We start from the raw sequence: 19,665 nt of genomic DNA, 5'->3' as shown, positions 1-19,665 counted from the left end.
AGGTGCTCTGACTTTGTACGAAACCAGGAATGACCTTCTCCTTGCGGGTACTCCGGGAGTCATCCAGGATGTGGGTTCCGGTTCACCCAATCTGTTTCTCTACGTAGATCATGTGTAATGATAAACAGGTAGGGGAATAATGCTTGCTAGCTAGTGTGTTTGTTTGATTGATTGGCTAAGTGATCAAATTATTGATTAATTAATTTAATCATTCTTAGTGGTGGTTATTTTACCTGACTGCTAAGAAAGCATTAATGCTTGCTAGTAAGCAACCATAGGACCGACGGCTTTAGGTCCACTCCGAGGGACCTGGTAATGAGGATTAATGCCTTACCAAAGGGCAATAGCGCATCGACTTGGTTTCGAACCCGGGTCACCGGATTGCGAGACCACTGCTCTACCAACTGAGCTATCGCGCTTCCTTTCATTGACCTATTGATTTATTGATTGATTGACCGACAAATTGACCACATTATTGATTGATTTATTTATTGACTAATTGATTGACTAATTAATTCAATGATTGATCGATCAATTAAACAAATGGTGGATGAAATTCGGGCAATTATTTATTTATTTATTTATGGGTTGATTGATTGCTGGATAACCAAAGAATTTAAAGATTATCAAAATCTGACTGATTTGTTTTTCTCTCGATCTTTCCCCCTTACAGATGAAGATCATTTCTAGGCTCGATCCTTGCCTCTTAATTTCGACATAGTGAAACAATTTGCTGCAATTCTTAGTCTCGCAGAAGATGAAAAACAATCAGTACCCTGAATTTGTCAGGAAGGAAGGATGGGGAGGGGGGGGGGGGGGGGGGTACCATGAAATAACAGGTGATGGGAAAAATTTGAACGAAAGGCCCATTTTGGGACAATATATTGGCACGAATGATCCTATCATTTTCTCCAGAATACAATGCAAATTCTCTTTTATTTATGACGGATATAAGACATGAAAAGATGGCATTTTTAATAGATACATATTTACAAAATATAGCACATGCAGTAAACACTCGAGTTTAATTTTACATACAAAGTCGAAGTCATATCAAATATAGAATATTCATGAAGTTGTTGTTTTATCATGTTAATCGCAATCAAATGAATAAAATACTATGTCCTGCAAATCACATACCTGATATTGGTTGTTTGACTATTTTTTTCCTTTAGTCATAGTGTACATCCTTTTTGTACGCCTCTTCTTTTACTTATATATATATATATATATATATATATATATATATATATATCATGTAAGTTTTATCGTAAAAATAAATTCTGCTAATTATATTACTGCTGCTGCTACACCAACATGATCTGCATCAATAATAACAGCTACAACAACAACAATAACAACAATTACTCGTCCTTATACTTCTGCTGATGCTACTACTACTACTACTACTACTACTACTACATTACTCATAATATTACTAGTACTACTACAACTACTACTACTACTACTACTACTACTATTACTACTACTACTATTTCTAGTTATTCTGTATTCTACCTCTTCTACTTCCCCTTTAACATTCGTCTTTGCTTTCGTGTGTACTATTACCTCCTCACAAGGAATTTAAACGAGACAAAAGGTTATTATACACTCATTTTGAGAGGGAAATGCGTTATATATATATATATATATATATACAGGCTACAAAGATAGATAATACTTTGTGCATGAACGAACGTAGGGAGCAAACGGGAGACGCTCATATATAGGCGTACGGGGCAAGTGGGAGGGAAGGGGGGGGGGGGGGGGGCTGCAGCCCTCAGAGAATTTTGAAATTGTCCATATTCGGGCAACCGTCAGGTCGTATTCGAACAAGAGACATCAGCCCCCAGCCCCGCCGCGGTAAAAAGTGTGCCCATGCGCATATATCTGTATATGGAGACACGACACTGAAAATACAGATTTTGAGAAAAAGAATTTGAGAAAATAAAAGGGGGATAAGAGAAAGAGTATTTATATACATAAAGAGAGAGAGATAGAGAGAGAGAGAGGTATATGAATGAGAGAATGAATGAGTGAGAGAGAGGGTGGTGAAGGACGAGTGGCGGAGGAAAAGAGTTATTAGCTAGGGAGTGATCATAAAATATATTCAGCTGACTAACGTTGCGAATTTGCTCTATTAACGGTCAGTCGGTGTACCATCCTCACTGGTTCTGGGACATCCTTAAACCTGCACGTGATCATGGCCTTCATGACAGCCTTGAAGACCGGGTGCTTGGTGGCGTAAATCACCGGGTTGATGCAGGCATTACAGAGGACAATCGCACTGGCGTAAGGCACGAATGGATCACTGTCATCGAAGAAAAGACACATCGTAAACGGCGCGATGCATAAAAAGAACGTGCAGACGACCAAGAACATATTTTTGGTGATCTGCAATTGGCGCCTACTATTGCTGCGTCCGCGGCGGAGCTTTGTCGACGAGTCTCTGGCTATTACGCTCCCTTTGCTGTTGTTAGCGTTAGTGTTGGCGTCGCCGTTGGTGTTACCGATGGCGTTGCTGCCACTGTTACCGCCGTTCTCTGAGGAAGTGTTGACGTCACTCAGTGAGGGCGCCATCTCGTTGCCATCACGTGTCGTCTCCGTGCCGCCTTTGACCCCTCCCTGTTGTGGTGTTTCTAGTTGTTGTTGTTGCTGTTGTGTTGACGAATGATGTCCATACTTCTGTGGTTTCCCGTTCTGCAGATTTCTGTCAAGAGAAGGAGAGAGAGACTTGAAACAAAACAAAACACAAGACCAAAATATTTAACCAATGATTTTTATTTTCCACAAAACCCCATCCGCTTGGTCACTTTGCTCACTCGCACTCCATCCACTTAGGAAGACCTAGACCCTGTTTCTTCAAAATTGTTATCGATGATAAGATACGATCATTATTATGAGCTACTGAAATGATAACATTTTGATTGGCAACGAGCAGTTTAGTCAGAAATCTGTGGCGGATATTATTGATAGCAAGTTTTAGGGAACAGGGCACCGTGAGAGCGCACTTTACCCATGACAGATACCACCTCGATACCTTGTCCAACGCCCCACTACTGTGTCCTCCAATAAGAATATGGACATGCTTTAATTCATTTTGTTTGTATTTTGTATGTATCTTGTGTGTATGCATTCTATATAGGCGACGGTAACAACAAATAGCAACATCGATACTCGTTTCCGTCAGTACACCAACCTAAATTTCAAAGCCAATAGTCTCAGGAGATCGCATCATTTACTGTGTTAAAGGTAAAGTTGAGTTTTGGTCAAGCGATTGCATTGTGAAAGAAAAGGTGTGGAATTGATCAGAAAAGTTGATCATGTAGCATGTAAGTATTGGTGTGTACTGCAAGGTTCTGGAGTCATCAAAATCATAATAAATTTGGCCCAGTTTAGGTAAAGTTACAATCACTGTACACAGAAAGATGTATACGGGACTACAAAAATGGTGTCGGGCCTACTTACCTTGATTTCTTTATCTTGTTGTGCTCATTACTCAGCCAGTATATACATTTTTAACCAAAATTGTTTGGCAAATGACATTTATTTGTAATCTTGAACATTCAGTGTAAGTTTCGTTTGATTCTGTGAGAATTCATTTTTTTTTTTTTTACCAGAACTCAAATTTATCTTTAACACCAGGGACCGTGATAATAATTCTCCATGTCTATGAATAGGTAGAACAATCGATAACTCATTAGCCAACGCGTAACCTCTCAAAGATCATAGATCTCATAGATCAGACGATTGACAGGACGCGGAATTCAAATTCAAATAATTCAAATAATTTATTCACTCAATATAAAAAAAAAAACAGACACATAGAATTGCGAATAAACGCATACATGTATAACAAATATAAAAAGATGGACATACACCCTGTAGCAAAATCAGTAGATGACAACACAAATAACATAAATTGAGTGGGGATCAGATTTAAGATCTACTCAAAGATCTTGTGAATTCGACCCCTTAGAATAAAATAAATTGCATTGTATACTGTTGCATGTACAACAACAGGAGGGAGAGAATACATATACAGCTACAGCTGGGTCAGAGAGAAACAAGAGAGGGAGATAGATAGAGAGAGAGAGAGAGAGAGAGAGAGAGAGAGAGAGAGAGAGAGGGGGGAAGAGGAAGGAAAATTGAAGGAGAGAAAGGCAAGATGAGAAGTAAAGTTAATACATAGGATGAAATTAGACCCAAGCAGAATAATAGTACATACAAAATTTAAAAAAAACTCATTTCCTTCCTATACTCTCGCAATGAGAGAGATAATTGTTTCGATCAACAACAGACCGCTATTTAAAGAGAAGGTTGAGTTCTGGGAAGAGGTGAAAAATAATTTGTGAGTGTTATCATGGTATTATGCAAGTGTGGAAGAACAACAGATAAAAAATGTTCCCTGAAATGCATGGCTCTTCAAATGCCTTCATATTCTAAATATGGCATGTAACATCATAAAAATCGGGACGGATTTTTATGCCACATTTTGTGTAGTCCCATATATATATATTTATATATATTTCTGACCAAGACTGGACTAGTTTACCCTGTCGTTATGTTTGCCAAGCATTTGAGAAATTCGATATAAATTAACGATACATCATGATGTAACCGATCAAACATGCTCATACACTCCACAAATTAGAGAGTACGTCTAAATTTGATTTTAATCAAACTTGTTATACTTGTTATTTTCGAGAATTGGTGGTTTAATGTTCAATTACATTTCACTTTCATGCTGAATTCATTAAAATGGAAATACTAATTTTGAAATAATATAAACTACTTAATATATCATAAGGAGAGATTTATATCAAATCTAATTTATTTTGCGCTTTATTAGTCTTTCACCCCACACCCCCCCTCTCTCTCTCTCTCTCTCTCTCTTTCTCTCTTTCTTTCTCTCCTATTCCCTCTCTCCTTCTCTCTTTCTCGCTCGCTCTCCTTTCCTCCCTCTCCTTTCGCACTGTACCTCATCTTTCGCTATCTTTCTTTCTCTCTCTCCCCCTCCTGTTTCTTCCCACTCCCTCTCCCCATCTTCCCCCCTCTCTTTCTACCCCTCTATTCCTTTCCCCCCTCTCTTGTCTCCATATAATCCCCCCTCTCTGTCTCTCTTTCACTCTCTATGACATGATCATGGTAGGGCATGTGCCCCGCCCCCCCCCATTCGACACCACCAATTTTCATGATGCAAACTCTATATGGTTGAAACCAAGTTGTCTCCATATACTCCCTCCCTCTCTTTCTCTCTATTTCATTCTCTATGACATGATCAGGGTAGGGCATGTTCCCCGCCCCCTTCCCCCCATTCGACACCACCAATTTCCATAATGCAAACACCATATGGTTAAAACCCATTGAAACCAGTGATGCATCATGGATCCACGGTCCATCAAGGCCACTCATTTTGGCGGGAAAGAGCTAAATGTTGTGACTTTGTATAAAGTACATGATAAGGGCGATGGTAATAAATGTATAGGTTCAGGGTAAGTTAACAAAGTGCGAGTTAGTATGTGTCAGGAAGTGATTTGTGTAAGGAAGTGTTTCCATGTGTAAACATGCATTATGCAGGATATGCAGCTATTTTCGAAAGCTGCAAAGGAGAAGATTATTCTCTTGGGGTTATTATTCACTAACCGCAACAAAACAAATATATCATACTCACTCAATATTTTACAATTTTGATTTTAAATTTTAAGTTAAAAAGTTGTGTTTCATGTCGTTATTTTGTTTTACATGTTTATAAATATATTCATAATATGTACCGATATATTCTACCCTGGTTGTGCTAGCTCGGTCGGGGAGAAAGACCTGTTGTTTGTAATGATTAAGCAGTGTATATACCCATGCAACTAAGCAAGCAGTGTTTTCAATTATTTGTTTTTAATTCTCTTATGTATTATGAATATATTGTTTTAATTTGATGTATGTTGCCGAATTAATAATGAATAAATGAATAAATAGATAAATAGATAGATAAATCAATACAAATCAATTAATTGGTTATTAGACATTTGAATAAACACAATATTCATGATGAAGGCATCATGTCAAATCTTACAGGATTAGTTAGTGGGTAGTGTGACATGGACAATATTCCTTACAGCAAGGATGAGAAGTTTAGGTCATGTCAGATTGATACTCTAATAATAGTTAAAGAGAAGGTTGAGTTCTGGGAAGAGGTGAAAAATAATTTGTGAGCGTTATCATGCTTATTATGCAAGTGCATGTGGAAGAACATCAGATGAGACATTTTCCCTGAAAAGAATGGCTCTTCAAATGCCTTCATATTCAAAATATGTCATGTAAAATCGTAAAACTCGGGGGGGGGTGGGTGGGATTTTTACGCCACGTGTTCGTGTAGTCCCATATACATCTTTCTGTGGACAGTGTTTGTAACTTTACCAAGACTTGGCCAAACTTCTTATCATTTTGATGATTCTAGAACCTTGCAATACACACAAATTCTTATATGCTTGATGATAAACCTTTTCTGGTCGATTCCACACCGTTTCTTTCACAATGCAATCGCATGACCAGAACTCAACTTCATCTTTAACAACATTCTAGTCATATACAGTAGGCTTACGGGTGCACCCTGTGAGAGAGAGAGAGAGGGAGGATTGAGGGGTCCTGAAAAGGACTCTCGGTAGTCTTTCTTGACGGTGTGTAGTCCTGAAAAGGACTGTTGGTATAGTCTTGAAAAAGACTGTTGGTTATCTTTCTTAGCTTATAGTTCTAAGGAGAACTATAGCGCTTGGAGAGGATGAGTTGCGGGAGTGGCTCAACATTCTAGTCATAGAGTATCATCTCATGTTGTTAATATATGGCATGATTAATGATACGTTACTAATGCATGTTACACACGGGGTGACGTTCCCATTGCGCTACTCAAGTTTGTTAAAGACGAACGATAGAATGATTTCTTTTGTTATGAAAGTGATATCGGTGATTATCAATGAAAACAGATAAATAAGCAGTTTATATACTCTATTGTACTGTTGCCCACAAAGTTTGAATAGTTTTAAAACTTTTTCTTCATTAAATGATTGTAACAAAAATGATTAATTTTTGATGTACACAGTGTATATCTTACTAGAACTTAGCTGATCGTTGATCAATAAAGATTTTTTTCTGTCAATTAAAACAAGTATACATTTACAATCATCAGGACAAACTAATAAAAGGAAGACCAAGATTGACCAAGAGAGTTTTGCGAAGATGTATAATTTATCCATCGACAATAAATCATATCGTCAAAATCATCCATTAATACAAGTTTAAACAAATATTCAAACTTTATGGGCAACGATGTACAAATGCGGAATATCATCATTGTTATAAAATGTACATTTATTTGCATTAAAAAAGACCCTGAGACCCGTTACTCAAAGACTCTTTTCAATGAAAAGTGACAAAAATCAGTGACAAGTCTGCTGATAACCACTCAGAAGCAAGGATTTCACTTGCTTAGAACAAAGACTGTCATTGTCACTGATGACAAGTTTTGTGAAACGGGTCCCAGGGATTGTGCGACACAAAGGAGTATGAGTTCTTACCCCTCGTTAGCTGTCTGTGCCACGGATTCCGCCACGGTGCTATCTGTTTGGTTGCTGGAGTCCCCGCCTGGCATGTGAGTACTCATCACCCTCATATGATTCCTGACATGGAGGAAGATCTTGATATAGGAGTAACAGATGATGATGAGGGGGATAGGGAAGGACCCCATGGCCTGAACGAGCTGGTAGATGTCGTCCCGAGGGTGCGACGACGACTGACCGCATATGCTGTACTTCTCGTTGTAGCCCAGGCCGCCGACGTCGACAATGGGAAGGAAGACGACCAGGATGAAGGACACCACCCAGATCAAGATGATCCAGATGACGAGGTTGAGTTTGGTGAAGATTTTCTGGTAGACGTGAAGTGTCTTGGTGACTAGGATGCAGCGGTTAATGGCCACGGATGCGAGTGAGTAGAGACTCGCTACGATGCACAGGTACATGATTCCACCCGCTAAGGTACAAATATACGGATGAAGCGGCCATCCATTCCGACTGATCAGCGCCACGGCATTCCAGGGAATGGATAATGACGTCAGGAGATCGGCGACGGCGAGGTTGACCACGAATACGTTGGTGATCGTACGGAGCTTTCTCGAGATGGCGACGGCGATGAGGACGAGTGTGTTACCGATTGTACCGATGATGGATACGATGATGAATGTGATTGCCACCACAAGACGCTGGGCACGGTCGTCGAACTTGAATTCATCCTCGGAAGTCGGTATCGACGTCCCGTTCGTAGTCGTGATCATCTCGCTTAGCGTTGTAATATCGGTACTGCTCTCCATGTTCTTATTTCTTCAATTCAAATCTCATTGACTTCTTTTTAAAGTAAACCACTCAATCGATGTACTCCTTCAGATAAGCATCAATCTCTGTATCAACACTTCAAACGCCTGAAGTTGAAAATACACAATTGAAAAATGCGGAGATTGTCAAAACACTTATGTATCCCTTGATATCATCCGATCGATCATCTCAAAATCTGCACAGTTATAAAATTATCACGATAATTTATAATGGCACAGAACCTAAAGAGTGAACCGTCATTTAAACTCAGTTATTCTGTTATAGTCCACCAATGCGTCCCATTAAACCACCTGCTGCACAAACATAGTCAATAATCAGTTTCATAACGCAACAGTAAGAATTCAAGTAATGATAGAGGTACATTTATGATGATAATACATACCCGATGTTTCACGGTGGACGTTTTTTTTGCAATGAAGCTACTTTACATTATTGTCATCGCGAACCGCACGTTCTGATTCAGACGGAAAACCAAGAGACGCTGTCAAGGATATGATAGCGATTCACCTGAATAGCCTCATATTTAAACAACCTTGATTGAGGAACAATTTCAAAACCTTGTTTTATTAAAAATAGCACACGCAACAAAACCTGTTTCGCCAAATGCGTTATCCAAATATTGATGTAACGGTATAGCTCGATCAGAAGGTGTGTGACTGTTCTAAAATGATGGTTCTTCTTCGTAAATGACTGCGATCCGGTTATATACCGATATCCAAAGTTATCTGACAAACTGACGAAGAAAGTATCATTGGAATAAACCGATGATTCTATGTCACTAGCGTGCACTCAGTCGCTAATGTTCATTAGATATATCCAATCAAGAAGTTTCACAGTTCAGCGAAAATAAGAAAGCAATTTCCCTTCCCACATCTCATCAAGTTGGTGCACTTTAATTCAGTCGTGCAAATCGAAACAACTTGCTGATAAGTATCGGACACGTAACAGGAAACTGCACCGCGTATCAGTTCAAAGGATCTGTTGTTTATATATTTTATAACGAATAGGATATCATTGTTTTTGAGCTGTTTTTTCCCAATGAAATATAATAATTATTGCCAGAAACTGTAAGTAAGTAGCTATGAGCAGTCCTCAGAACGAGCATTATTATGATGACACAAAGAAAAGAAAGCTGACAAAAAACTTTCACTTTCGAATAAATGTATTGTAATAAATGTTAAATTATAAATAGACCCTACGCAAACATGACGATAGGACGCGAACTCGAAGAGGTATACAGCGTATTTTCTCTAGATAACATTTAATTGTTTCCTTTTAGGAAGTGCTGTCAAGAAAACAAAAATCACTACAAAAGGGTAACCCACCGTGCATCTAGAAATGAAAAGAACTTTCCGAAATAACACTGCTCCGGAGCTGATGTGCGTCAAAGTGCCACCCAGCCTAGCACAACAAAACAAACAATTATGAGAGGTATTCCACTTTAGATCTTGAAACGTTAGAAAGTTCTAGAAGTAATGTACATCCGGAGATGGATACAGTATTGGCACTTGATATTTCCTGAAATGAGTGAAATTGATGAGCACCCGATCGTTGATGAGACGAGATAAACCACACAAAACACCTTGACGCCATGCAGAGTGATGCCAATCTCAACTCCGGTAAATACCCGATGCACTTCCGATCAACCAACCACTTTCGAGTGGTGGTAGAGCGTGGGTGGTATGGGGCAGGTGACTTTTCGGTCACGAACTATACATAGTAGCGTGGAAACGCTCAATTACTCTGCTCGCGTATTCTACTTTTGTGTTGTTTTGGTTTACTTCATTTTTAATTCACACCACCGATTTCGTCGGCGGACATAATATGCTCAGTTCAATTAAGATGAAATGTGTGTGTGTGTTTGTATGTGTATGTATGTGTGTGCGTGGGGGGGGGGGGGGGCATCGTCTCTTGCCCGAAAATAGAAGTCAATATCATTTCTACACCAACTTACAAGCTCATGAACATTTTTTGCAAAGAGATATTGCTACTTTCCTCCCGTAATTATGATTATCATGAATGTAACCAATATCCACATAAACATCCACGTCAGAGGCAGCATGAGATTGTACCGATTACAATAATTAGAGAGTGAGACAAATTTAATTTTTCTACATTATATCTACCCTTTTCAGTCATCGAATCATTATTATATTTATCATCACCGTCGTCATTAACATCATCATCAACAGCACCACCATCATCATCATCATTATTATCGTCATTATTATCATTATTATCACCACCATTATTATCGTCATTATCATCATCATTATCACCATCATCCTCATCATCATCATCACCATCATCATCATCATCATCATCTTCATCATCACCATCACCGTTGTCATAGTCGCCGTTATTAAACAATAAAGACTGTTTTATGAATTGTATGATACATTGTACCTTATAACATTATCTCCCCTCTCTCTCCTCTCTCTTTCTCTATTTTTTTCTCTCTGCATTCTTTGTTAGGTATCATCCTCTTCTTTTGTTGGTCTTTCTTGTTGTTGTTGTTGTTGTTGTTGTTGTTTTGTTGTTGTACTTCTTCTTCTTGTTCTTGTTCTTGTTCTTGTTCTTCTTGTTCTTGTTCTTGTTCTTCTTGTTCTTCTTCTGTTGACTCTGCCTCCTTCACTCCTGAAGATTTAGGCAGATGTCTGTCCCTGGAAGCATCCCCTTTCCATGGAAACGCCTCTTACCACTTCACAATCATAACAATCGTCCATGAACAATGATATTGCAGGGTAAATAGAGCATGGTTGCTTTCCCAAACCGTGCATTATTGGATCAATTTTAAAACTGGACTGTTCTGACTGCCATAACAAAATACGGTTCACAATTAAAAGTAACAATAAAGTTGAGCACTTGAACTGGTATTGCGATTAAATTGAAAATGAAACTGTCTGAACACAATTGTGAAGGTTTGTTTATCTATTTCATAATGAATTTTGTACTGTGAAGGTTAACAAATAATAATTTAACAAAATTGACACAATCTCGCTATAAATCTCGAGCACCGCACACATGAATGTGTACATGGGACTATACACAGATGTTTGGTCCAAACCCTTCAGTTAGTTCTCATCATATCATTTCGAATATCAGGGCATTTAAAGAGCAATTTTTTACAGGGGATGATTATCCGCTATGATGTTCTTCCATCCTGATATACAAAGCAGGATATGCTCATAATTATTTTAAAAATCTTTACCAGAATTCAACCCTCTCTTCAATGCTCCTTGTTAACTGGAATGTTTCGGAAGGGGTTTCTATGCCTATCGGTATGTCTTGGATAATTTCTTCCTATGTATCAACCCCGATGTTCTATAGTAGTTGTCCAGTAAGTAATATATTTCCATATGATCGTTTTTTCCGCTGCTTAATAGGGCTTGATATTGTAGAATTTGTTTGGATTGTATTTGAACGCCCTAGACTCGCTTTCGGAGAAAGATCTGAAAAGAAAATGAATGTCATAAAGAGGTTGAGCTCACTCATGTCAAACAAAGAGTGGAGAATATGAACGGGCTTCTACGAGCAAAACATAACATAATACCACTCCCGGAAGATATCGTAATTATGAGAGAGTTGAGGAAGGACATCAAAACTTGAATGTCTTTTAAACGTGGACGTGAAGGAGAGAGAGAGAGAGAGAGAGAGAGAGGGAGAGAAAGAGGGAAGACAAAGAAAGAGGGGGAATTGAAGAAGAAGGTCAAAGGAAGAGAGAAGAGAGAGAGAGAGAGAGAGAGAGAGAGAGAGAGAGAGAGAGAGAGAGAGAGAGAGAGAGAGGTTGGGGAAGATAGAAGGGGTGACATGGGGCACGTGCCCACCCCGCCCCGCCCCCGCCCCCGCCCCGCTCCATCGACTGGCGAAGGGAGAATAATGCGAATGAGAGGACTGTGAGAAAGACAACAATGAAAAGAAGATAATACTACCCACCTCTCGAATACCTATACACCACTATCTCTATTTGCATTATTGGCATTATAATTATGACCCATGCTACGCCATTGCAACTAACCATTCATCGTCCATCTACATTACAATGATCAAAACAGTGTTAGAATCGATCAAAGATGGGTCATTAAAACCATCTGTGAAATATATATAAAGGAATGTGTAAGTATGAAAAGTGAAAAACATATTCCGTGGATGCTTAGAGCTTGAGCTATCATGGTTCATGATGTCCTAAAACTATGACGATTTTAGAAGTAGTATGTTTTTATAAACGGTAATTAACTGTAACCGAAAGTGAACTCGGGCACTGTTTCAGTCATCTGATTTCCGTCGTTTCTTCCCTATAATCATCAAATACATAGCAATTAAATAAATGTGTCGACTAGTATGTTTATAACGGTAGAAAACTGTACCGAAAGTGAATCCGAGTACTTTCTTAGAAAAGTTACAGCTGGGTTTTTTCGCGTGAGATAGTGTTAAAGTCAACAAGAAATGTAACCCATATCATCGTTTTTTTCCTTTACCTCCGTTTCATCAGAGTGACCACAACAATTTGCCTGTAATTATCGGATATATTCTAATTGGGTTTTTTTTAAGGAAAGGGGCTCATTATTTATTGCACGCGTGTTATGTACTAACAAATATTACGTAATATCTATTGTTAGGGATTTATGTTCTTGTGATGATAATGATGTTTGATTTTTAATTCATTGTTCGATGGTAACGCAACTAGGCATGTTCTGAAAATCCAAATTTAATTTCATCCTATAAAATGAAGATGCATATCGGGTTTTCTTGCTTGAACTAATGTAATATTTGAAGTTCCTAATTTCCTTTATGCTAAAGAATATGGAAAAGTTAATTGTCTTAAGCCTACCTGTCATTACCGTCCTAATACTGCGACGTGATGCAGTCAAAATTGCACATACTTGCGCGTTTTGGTGTAGCTGTGAAGTTACTTTTACCGAATCATCGATCTTTTAAACTTAAACACGCCTTGAATACTATTAGTCAATCAATCAATCAACCAATTGGTTCAATTCAATGGACCGGTTTGCTAACATATTCAAATATATGGATGTTTAATTCCTGGGAACCTAGTGACGAAGAATACCATTTACCCCAAAGTTATTTGGAATCCAGTATGCATACATTATTTGTTGCCATGGCGGGCAATTCTCGGACAAGCATATGGTTTGTTAAGAATAATCTTTGTTTAAAAAGTTTGCATACAATTTGAACATGTTATTAAACTGGTTCAAAGTAACCCTCTCACTCACTCAATCAACCAATTAGTCAATGATTGAACATACCAATCAATCACTCAAACAATCAATTTTGCAATCAATAAACTAGTCAATAAAATGCCACCAATCCACATGATAAATCAACCAACTACTGCTCTCAAGACCGACCGCCCAAAAGACGGACGGCCCACAAGACAGACCGCTCACAAGACATACGTGTTAAAGGGTTCATCAGTCTGACCTTGTTGGTCTTGTGGGCGTGCGGTCTACTTGGATGGTCCGCAACTGACCGATTCTCACTCGATCTTTAAATCATTCAGTCAGTCCACCCATCAAGCATTCACTCACTTAATCAATCAGTCAATCGATTAATCACTCACTTAATCAACCAGTATTTCATTCACTCAACCAGTCATTCACTCGTTCATTCACTCAACCAGTCATTCACTCGTTCATTCATTCAATCAGTCACTCACTCACTCAATCAATCAATCAATCAATCAGTCACTCAATCATACCTTCTATCAGATCAAATTTCCAGAAAACAGAAAAATTATCTAGTACGGAGAAACATTCAAAATCGTGCCTAATTTTAAAGATGAAATAACGACTCACTCACAATAAACAATATATCTGCCTAAGAAACCGGAGTACATTTCATATATTACAGTGGGACAACTATGTTGCACAAGCTCCCTCTCGAGTCAAAACTGCTGGCCGTTTTTCCTTTTAACACACGTGCCCCCCCCCCCAACGCTATAAAATTGAATAAATTACATTTTTAGGGGATGAACGTCAGATAATGTGACTTGTGTCCCATCCCCCCTCCCCAGAAAATCATCCCGGATACACCACAATGTTTATATCCTTTTTTTGCAAATACATGCAATAGTCACATCTATTGAGATGTTGTATTAATAACTACAGTCTTTTTTAATTCAATTCATCTCACTATTGCAATAAAAACTACGTACGTACATGTTCATGGAATTAAACATTGTTACATGAACATATTAAAATACATACATACATACATTGGAACATGAATATCAAAGTTGCTTGGTAGGTTGGCAGCCAGAAAAGAAGTGACCCTTATAAGAGGCCGACCTAAAGAAGATATAATCAACAGTTAAGTGTATGTACCAGCTTACAATGACATGACAAAACACAACATTCCTCACAGATCAATGACATTTTTATTAAAAAAATTGAAATGTGAATAAGACTTTGTAAGAATATATTTCAGTTGACCCTTTGTTTAACCTTTTATGTTTGTTAAGTTCTTCAGTTTGAAATCTTGGTTTATCATTATCTTGGTTTGAAGCCGAGTTGGTAAACCCTCTGAAATATATTTCTTTGAAGCCCCTCTGCACTAGTTTGGCATGCAGGAATTAGACCTCCCTGCAAGGTCACTGACAGGTAGTTATCTCATCAAATCAGCTCTCAATTAACATAAGAAAAGGGCATCGTGGAGGATCAACCGATACCGCTTAGGCATTGTTGGTTGGGAGAGGGCGCAAGTAGCCATAAGTAGAAGCTTTAACAGACGGTGAACTTATACTTATGACAGTTTCGTGGAACGATGCCCAGACCGACCAGAGACCGAACATGAAATTGCATTTATTCACAGAATGAAAAAGAAATGGTCGATTTGGAAAGATCTGTGAGGTTGTTTTGGAGTCGGTTCGGTGGTGTGACTGCAGTATCACGGTCTTATATGGGGGCGAAATAACATAGGGTGCCCACTGCAGGGTCACTGTTTGTAAATGTAGGGAGGAAAACGAGTTTATTATTGACAATAAAAACAAATTCAACTGCCAGTAACCGATGTCCACTGCTTGATACTAACCAAGAGATCAAATATAACAATAAGCATTGCATAATTATCATTGTGCCAGTTTAGCGATTTCGGTTCTCCAAAAATCTTCATATGTTTAAAATTAAGAATCAGATGTACATGTATAATATCATAATCGTTATAGAAAAATTCCTATTTCTAATTCTATATTATTAAGTATAAGCAAACAAAAATGAAAACCCAAACAAAACGAAATATCTAAAAAAAATTAAATGAATTGGTACTTTCAGACAAGTTCCATGCCATTTCTCCCGTGTACTTTGCCAGACGAAAAGTTGACATAGAAAACATAAAACAAGATATCAAAGTCCTTCAGATGAAAACATAAACCCTTATTTTGATATTTACTTTTACAATACTTTTGCAACATACATTATACAGTCAAAAGGTCGATTTTCAAATATCTTACACTCTTAAATAAACAACTAGAGAAATTGTAAAAAGTAAAATTAATATGAAAAAGTGGGATTTCCTCTCATAATTCTGCATAAAATGTAAACATTAATTTGAATAATCGTAAAGTGATCTGAAATGCATCGTTGAAAATGAAGGAAAGATATTCAATGTATTTAACAGCAATGCATAAACAATTAAATCACTAAGATGATTATCGCCTACTGTAAAACAATCTTTGAGTCCACAATAATAAATTAGTGTCTACACCATTTATACATATATATAGCAGCTACCAAAAGAGTCACATTCACATGTAGAGTCATCATCAACAACTCAATCTTAAAAGATAAACACGTCAGAATTGTATTAAAAAAGAGCTTACTTTTTATGTTTTTAGAAAGGTTCCATCATTCAAATTCATCTACTTGATCTAGGAATTTCGTTTCTGAAACAGTCACCAAAACTCAATTTCACCTAGTTCAAGATATAACTGATTCCACTGGATATTATATACAATTTATGAAGTCACAGAAACACAAGGCATGTTAGAAGCCTTTGAAAACACGGGTCGGGAGGGGTCATCTTTCAACGAAATATTATGTTACTCTTTTTACCAGAAATAAAAAAAGGTCCGGACGCACCCCCCCCCCCGTCTTCCTATTCGCCTGAAAACAGTGATATCATACAATGTTAGTAATGAGGAGTCATCTGTTTATTTCAGTGGAATATATAAAGGATATCAGGAGTGCAGAGAGCGATCTCTCCTGATCGGTACTGACTGAGATAGTACCAATTTTTCTCATGCTTTTCAATCTTGTAATCAATGACGAGGTTCCGGACATGCTTCAGCTCGCTAGTGTACTCATCAATGCTGACTAAACCTACATCGTGCTTTAACTTGGCTATCAGGATTGTATTCCATTGAGACACAGCGGCATATGGGAAATAACCAAATTCCGTTAATTGATACTTTACAACACCTTGTTTGTCAATCAATCGTATTGTATTGCCAGACGCAGTGATCATGTAATCATTATAACAAGTAATTAATTTGCACAGGTTCATACCCATACCATGGTATCTCCCTGATCGCCCTTCCCCCTGCTGGTGAGAATACCTGGATCTTCTGTGCTTTCCTGTAGCTAACATAGACATGATCATCACCGTCTACAGCGAGGTTAGCCCATCCACCCTCATCGTGAATCAGAGTCTCAAACATTACATTCAACTTTGTTTGCTCTAGTGTGTACAGTGTGATTTTGTTTGAGCCATCAAGTATGACATACCGACCATCAGAGAGGAACCCTACTCCACGAATCATCACATGTTTAAGAACTGTCTGCTGGATCTGGCCATCAACAGAGAAAATATTCACACCACCTGTACTACATCCCACTGCCATCCTACCGTCTGGTGTACCAACCATGGCATTCATTCTACCCTTATTAGGCAAAACGATGTTCTTTGCAACTGCATATACTATCTTACCGAGAGTTAGCTCGTCCATTCCAACGTTTCTCTTAAAAGTGACACTTTTCCCTTTCTTGCTCGATTGCATCGGCTGCTTGTAGTCAGGATCTTCTTGTTTCAAGGCCTCTTGCAAGTCTTGACATAGAGTGTCGTGTGCAGCCAAAGCATCCATATCTAACGGTATCTTTGTCCTATTGGTTACCACGTCAGCTATGGTGGTCAAGTGAGTGATGTGCTCCTGAGCCGATTTTTTCATTTCGTCCAGTTCTTTCTCTACTCCTTCGGTCTTACCCTTGACTTCGCCAATGAGACTTTCTTTCTTCTTTGTCAACTGCTTGACTGATTCGTCATATGCATTGTTAATATCATCTGTACACTGCTTCTGTACATTGCTCACACGCTCCTTCTGTTCATCAATGAAATCAATATATTTCTGAAAGCAAGATCGTTTCTTTTCCGCCTTCGATTTGAGGACCTCGATATTCTCCATATGGCTGCTTTCATAAAGAGCTGCCTCGATGATCCGATGTCCTTCGTCTTTATGCTCCATGACAACACACCTGAAGCAGGCAAATCTCCTGCAGTCGGAACAGAAGCACTCCTCATCCTCTTTTGGGTGTTTCCTGCACTTACGGTATCTACGTACTGACACCTTTCCTGATTCGATCTCACTTATGGCTAAGACCTCATGACTGATGAAGTCTCGCCACAGAGAGTGTGTGTTGTGACAAGTGATACAGAGGTACTTGTCACAGTCTTGACAGTAGACAACAGCTTGCGTCCTGTCCTCGGATTTACAAATCGAGCAAAAGTGATAGTGATTTTTCACGTCCTCTATGAGAGACTTCAAAGCTAGATTTGCCGGTAATTTGCTGACATCATGGTTTGGGACCTGGGTTTCAGCTCTGCAGACAGGGCATCGGAGCATCTGGTCGTTACCATGGCATTCCAAGAGGTTGTCTAGACAGGTCTTGCAGTAGGTGTGAGAACAAGACAGAATCTTTGGATCGGTGAAGGTATTCAGACATACAGGACACTCCAGACTCTGAGCAATGACATTCTTTAATGAATCAGCCATGATTCGAATTCTACATGAAAACGGGATAAAAGAAAACGACAAAAAAATAATGATTATTGTAGCTTTGATTCCCTCACGTCTTTTTCCTGCAGAATATAACGCGTACAAAATATGATATTCCGTTTTATCATAATAAAAAAAATATTATGTTATTCATCAACTGAATGAAGTAATACAAACTGATTTTAAAAGAACGTTTTTCCATTGTCGCTCTTCAGTCAATGTACATTATAATGGGGAAAATTATGATGATAGTAATAACAATGTAACTGTGTCACATTATGTCAGATGCGTATGGAAGACCACTACATTGGAAATACGCCAAGAAAAAGGATTAACATTGATAGTATACGTTTTAAACATAAGGGACTGTTAGATTCTGCACGACGAGAACGCGGACTGCCCTTTTAAGGCAATGTGACGCCACTGCCAGTGCCTTAAAAGGACGTCACATTGCCTTAAAAGGGCAGTCCACGTTCTCGTCGTGCAGAATCTCAAAGTCCTTATTGACTGCTACAAGACATGCCTCCGCTATGGGATAATTGTCTGCATCAAAACTTTCTCGTTAAACCAATAGGATAAATCCCAATGATCGTTATCGATAGCATTTCTAGAGAAGTATCAAAAGCAGTACTCTATATTCATGTACCCATGCACATTGGAATATGTTACTTCAAAAGAAATCAGCATGTTGTAGAGGGGAAATTATATAGACTGCTCTGTTTTGTCAGAATCACCAGCTGATATGTTAGGTATGTTAAGAATCACATTAACCTGAATTATTTACCATGTACATTCATATTTATATAACATGTAAGAATAATATTTCATGACAAATTTGTAATTTAAATCACTGCAACATACCAAAATCTTCGCTTTTCCACAGGACAAAGGAACAGAGAGAAGATATACTTGGTTTTTCTTGATCTTAGCTCAATCACTCTCCATTTATCCCCTGAAGACATCTAGGCTGAGACCCACCTATTCAGCCGGAGAAAAATGATGATTTTATGAACCAGATACAAACAAAGCCTCAAAAGTATCTAGGCGTCAGCCTAATAAAGTTATAAACAACAATATAAAAACGAAAATATTGCGTATTGTCGCTACATTTCATCTTCCTTCATTAAATATCGACCAGTCTAGATGTTAAATCAAATCAGTAAGCATGTACAATTTATACTTTTACATTGTAATGTCCAATGATCATGAGTGGTACTATAAACGTGTATGTATTTAGACTCTTAGTTTATTGTAAGTGACTGGGAATTCCCACTAACC

At 38.3% G+C, this 19,665-nt stretch overlaps 2 protein-coding genes and 1 long non-coding RNA gene across 3 annotated transcripts; 1 reads left to right on the top strand and 2 right to left on the bottom strand.

The window, feature by feature from the left end:
- The first annotated feature begins 63 nt into the window (after positions 1-63).
- On the top strand, positions 64-956 carry LOC115926203. The gene is made up of 2 exons (XR_004065017.1): positions 64-128; positions 674-956. It is a non-coding gene; the product is annotated as an uncharacterized LOC115926203 (long non-coding RNA).
- LOC584763 (muscarinic acetylcholine receptor M4) lies at positions 696-10,019 on the bottom strand. The gene is made up of 2 exons (XM_784613.5): positions 7,569-10,019; positions 696-2,710 (listed from the first exon to the last, which is right to left on the bottom strand). Exons 1-2 carry the CDS (start codon positions 8,357-8,359, stop codon positions 2,119-2,121), a joined length of 1,383 nt encoding a protein of 460 aa, XP_789706.3. The 5' UTR covers positions 8,360-10,019; the 3' UTR covers positions 696-2,118.
- A 5,892-nt stretch (positions 10,020-15,911) lies between these two features.
- On the bottom strand, positions 15,912-19,348 carry LOC105438863 (transcription intermediary factor 1-beta-like). Its single transcript, XM_030989975.1, has 2 exons — positions 19,249-19,348; positions 15,912-18,394 (listed from the first exon to the last, which is right to left on the bottom strand). Exon 2 carries the CDS (start codon positions 18,382-18,384, stop codon positions 16,870-16,872), a length of 1,515 nt encoding a protein of 504 aa, XP_030845835.1. The 5' UTR covers positions 18,385-18,394; positions 19,249-19,348; the 3' UTR covers positions 15,912-16,869.
- Positions 19,349-19,665: the final 317 nt, after the last annotated feature.

Source organism: Strongylocentrotus purpuratus, unplaced genomic scaffold (assembly GCF_000002235.5).
Source record: "Strongylocentrotus purpuratus isolate Spur 01 unplaced genomic scaffold, Spur_5.0 spur5_scaffold_19, whole genome shotgun sequence".
In the NCBI taxonomy this organism is placed as follows: domain Eukaryota; kingdom Metazoa; phylum Echinodermata; class Echinoidea; order Camarodonta; family Strongylocentrotidae; genus Strongylocentrotus; species Strongylocentrotus purpuratus.
Note: the sequence above shows the minus strand (reverse complement) of the source record. Positions and strands in the feature narration are given on the sequence as shown.

Excerpts from the sequence above, each read along its gene's own strand:
- LOC584763 (XM_784613.5), bottom strand. The coding sequence starts at position 8,359 with ATGGAGAGCAGTACCGATATTACAACGCTAAGCGAGATGATCACGACT. Across the intron at positions 2,711-7,568 it reads GCACAGACAGCTAACGAGGG|AAATCTGCAGAACGGGAAAC; the intron begins GTAAGAACTCAT and ends TTCTCTTGACAG.
- LOC105438863 (XM_030989975.1), bottom strand. The coding sequence starts at position 18,384 with ATGGCTGATTCATTAAAGAATGTCATTGCTCAGAGTCTGGAGTGTCCT.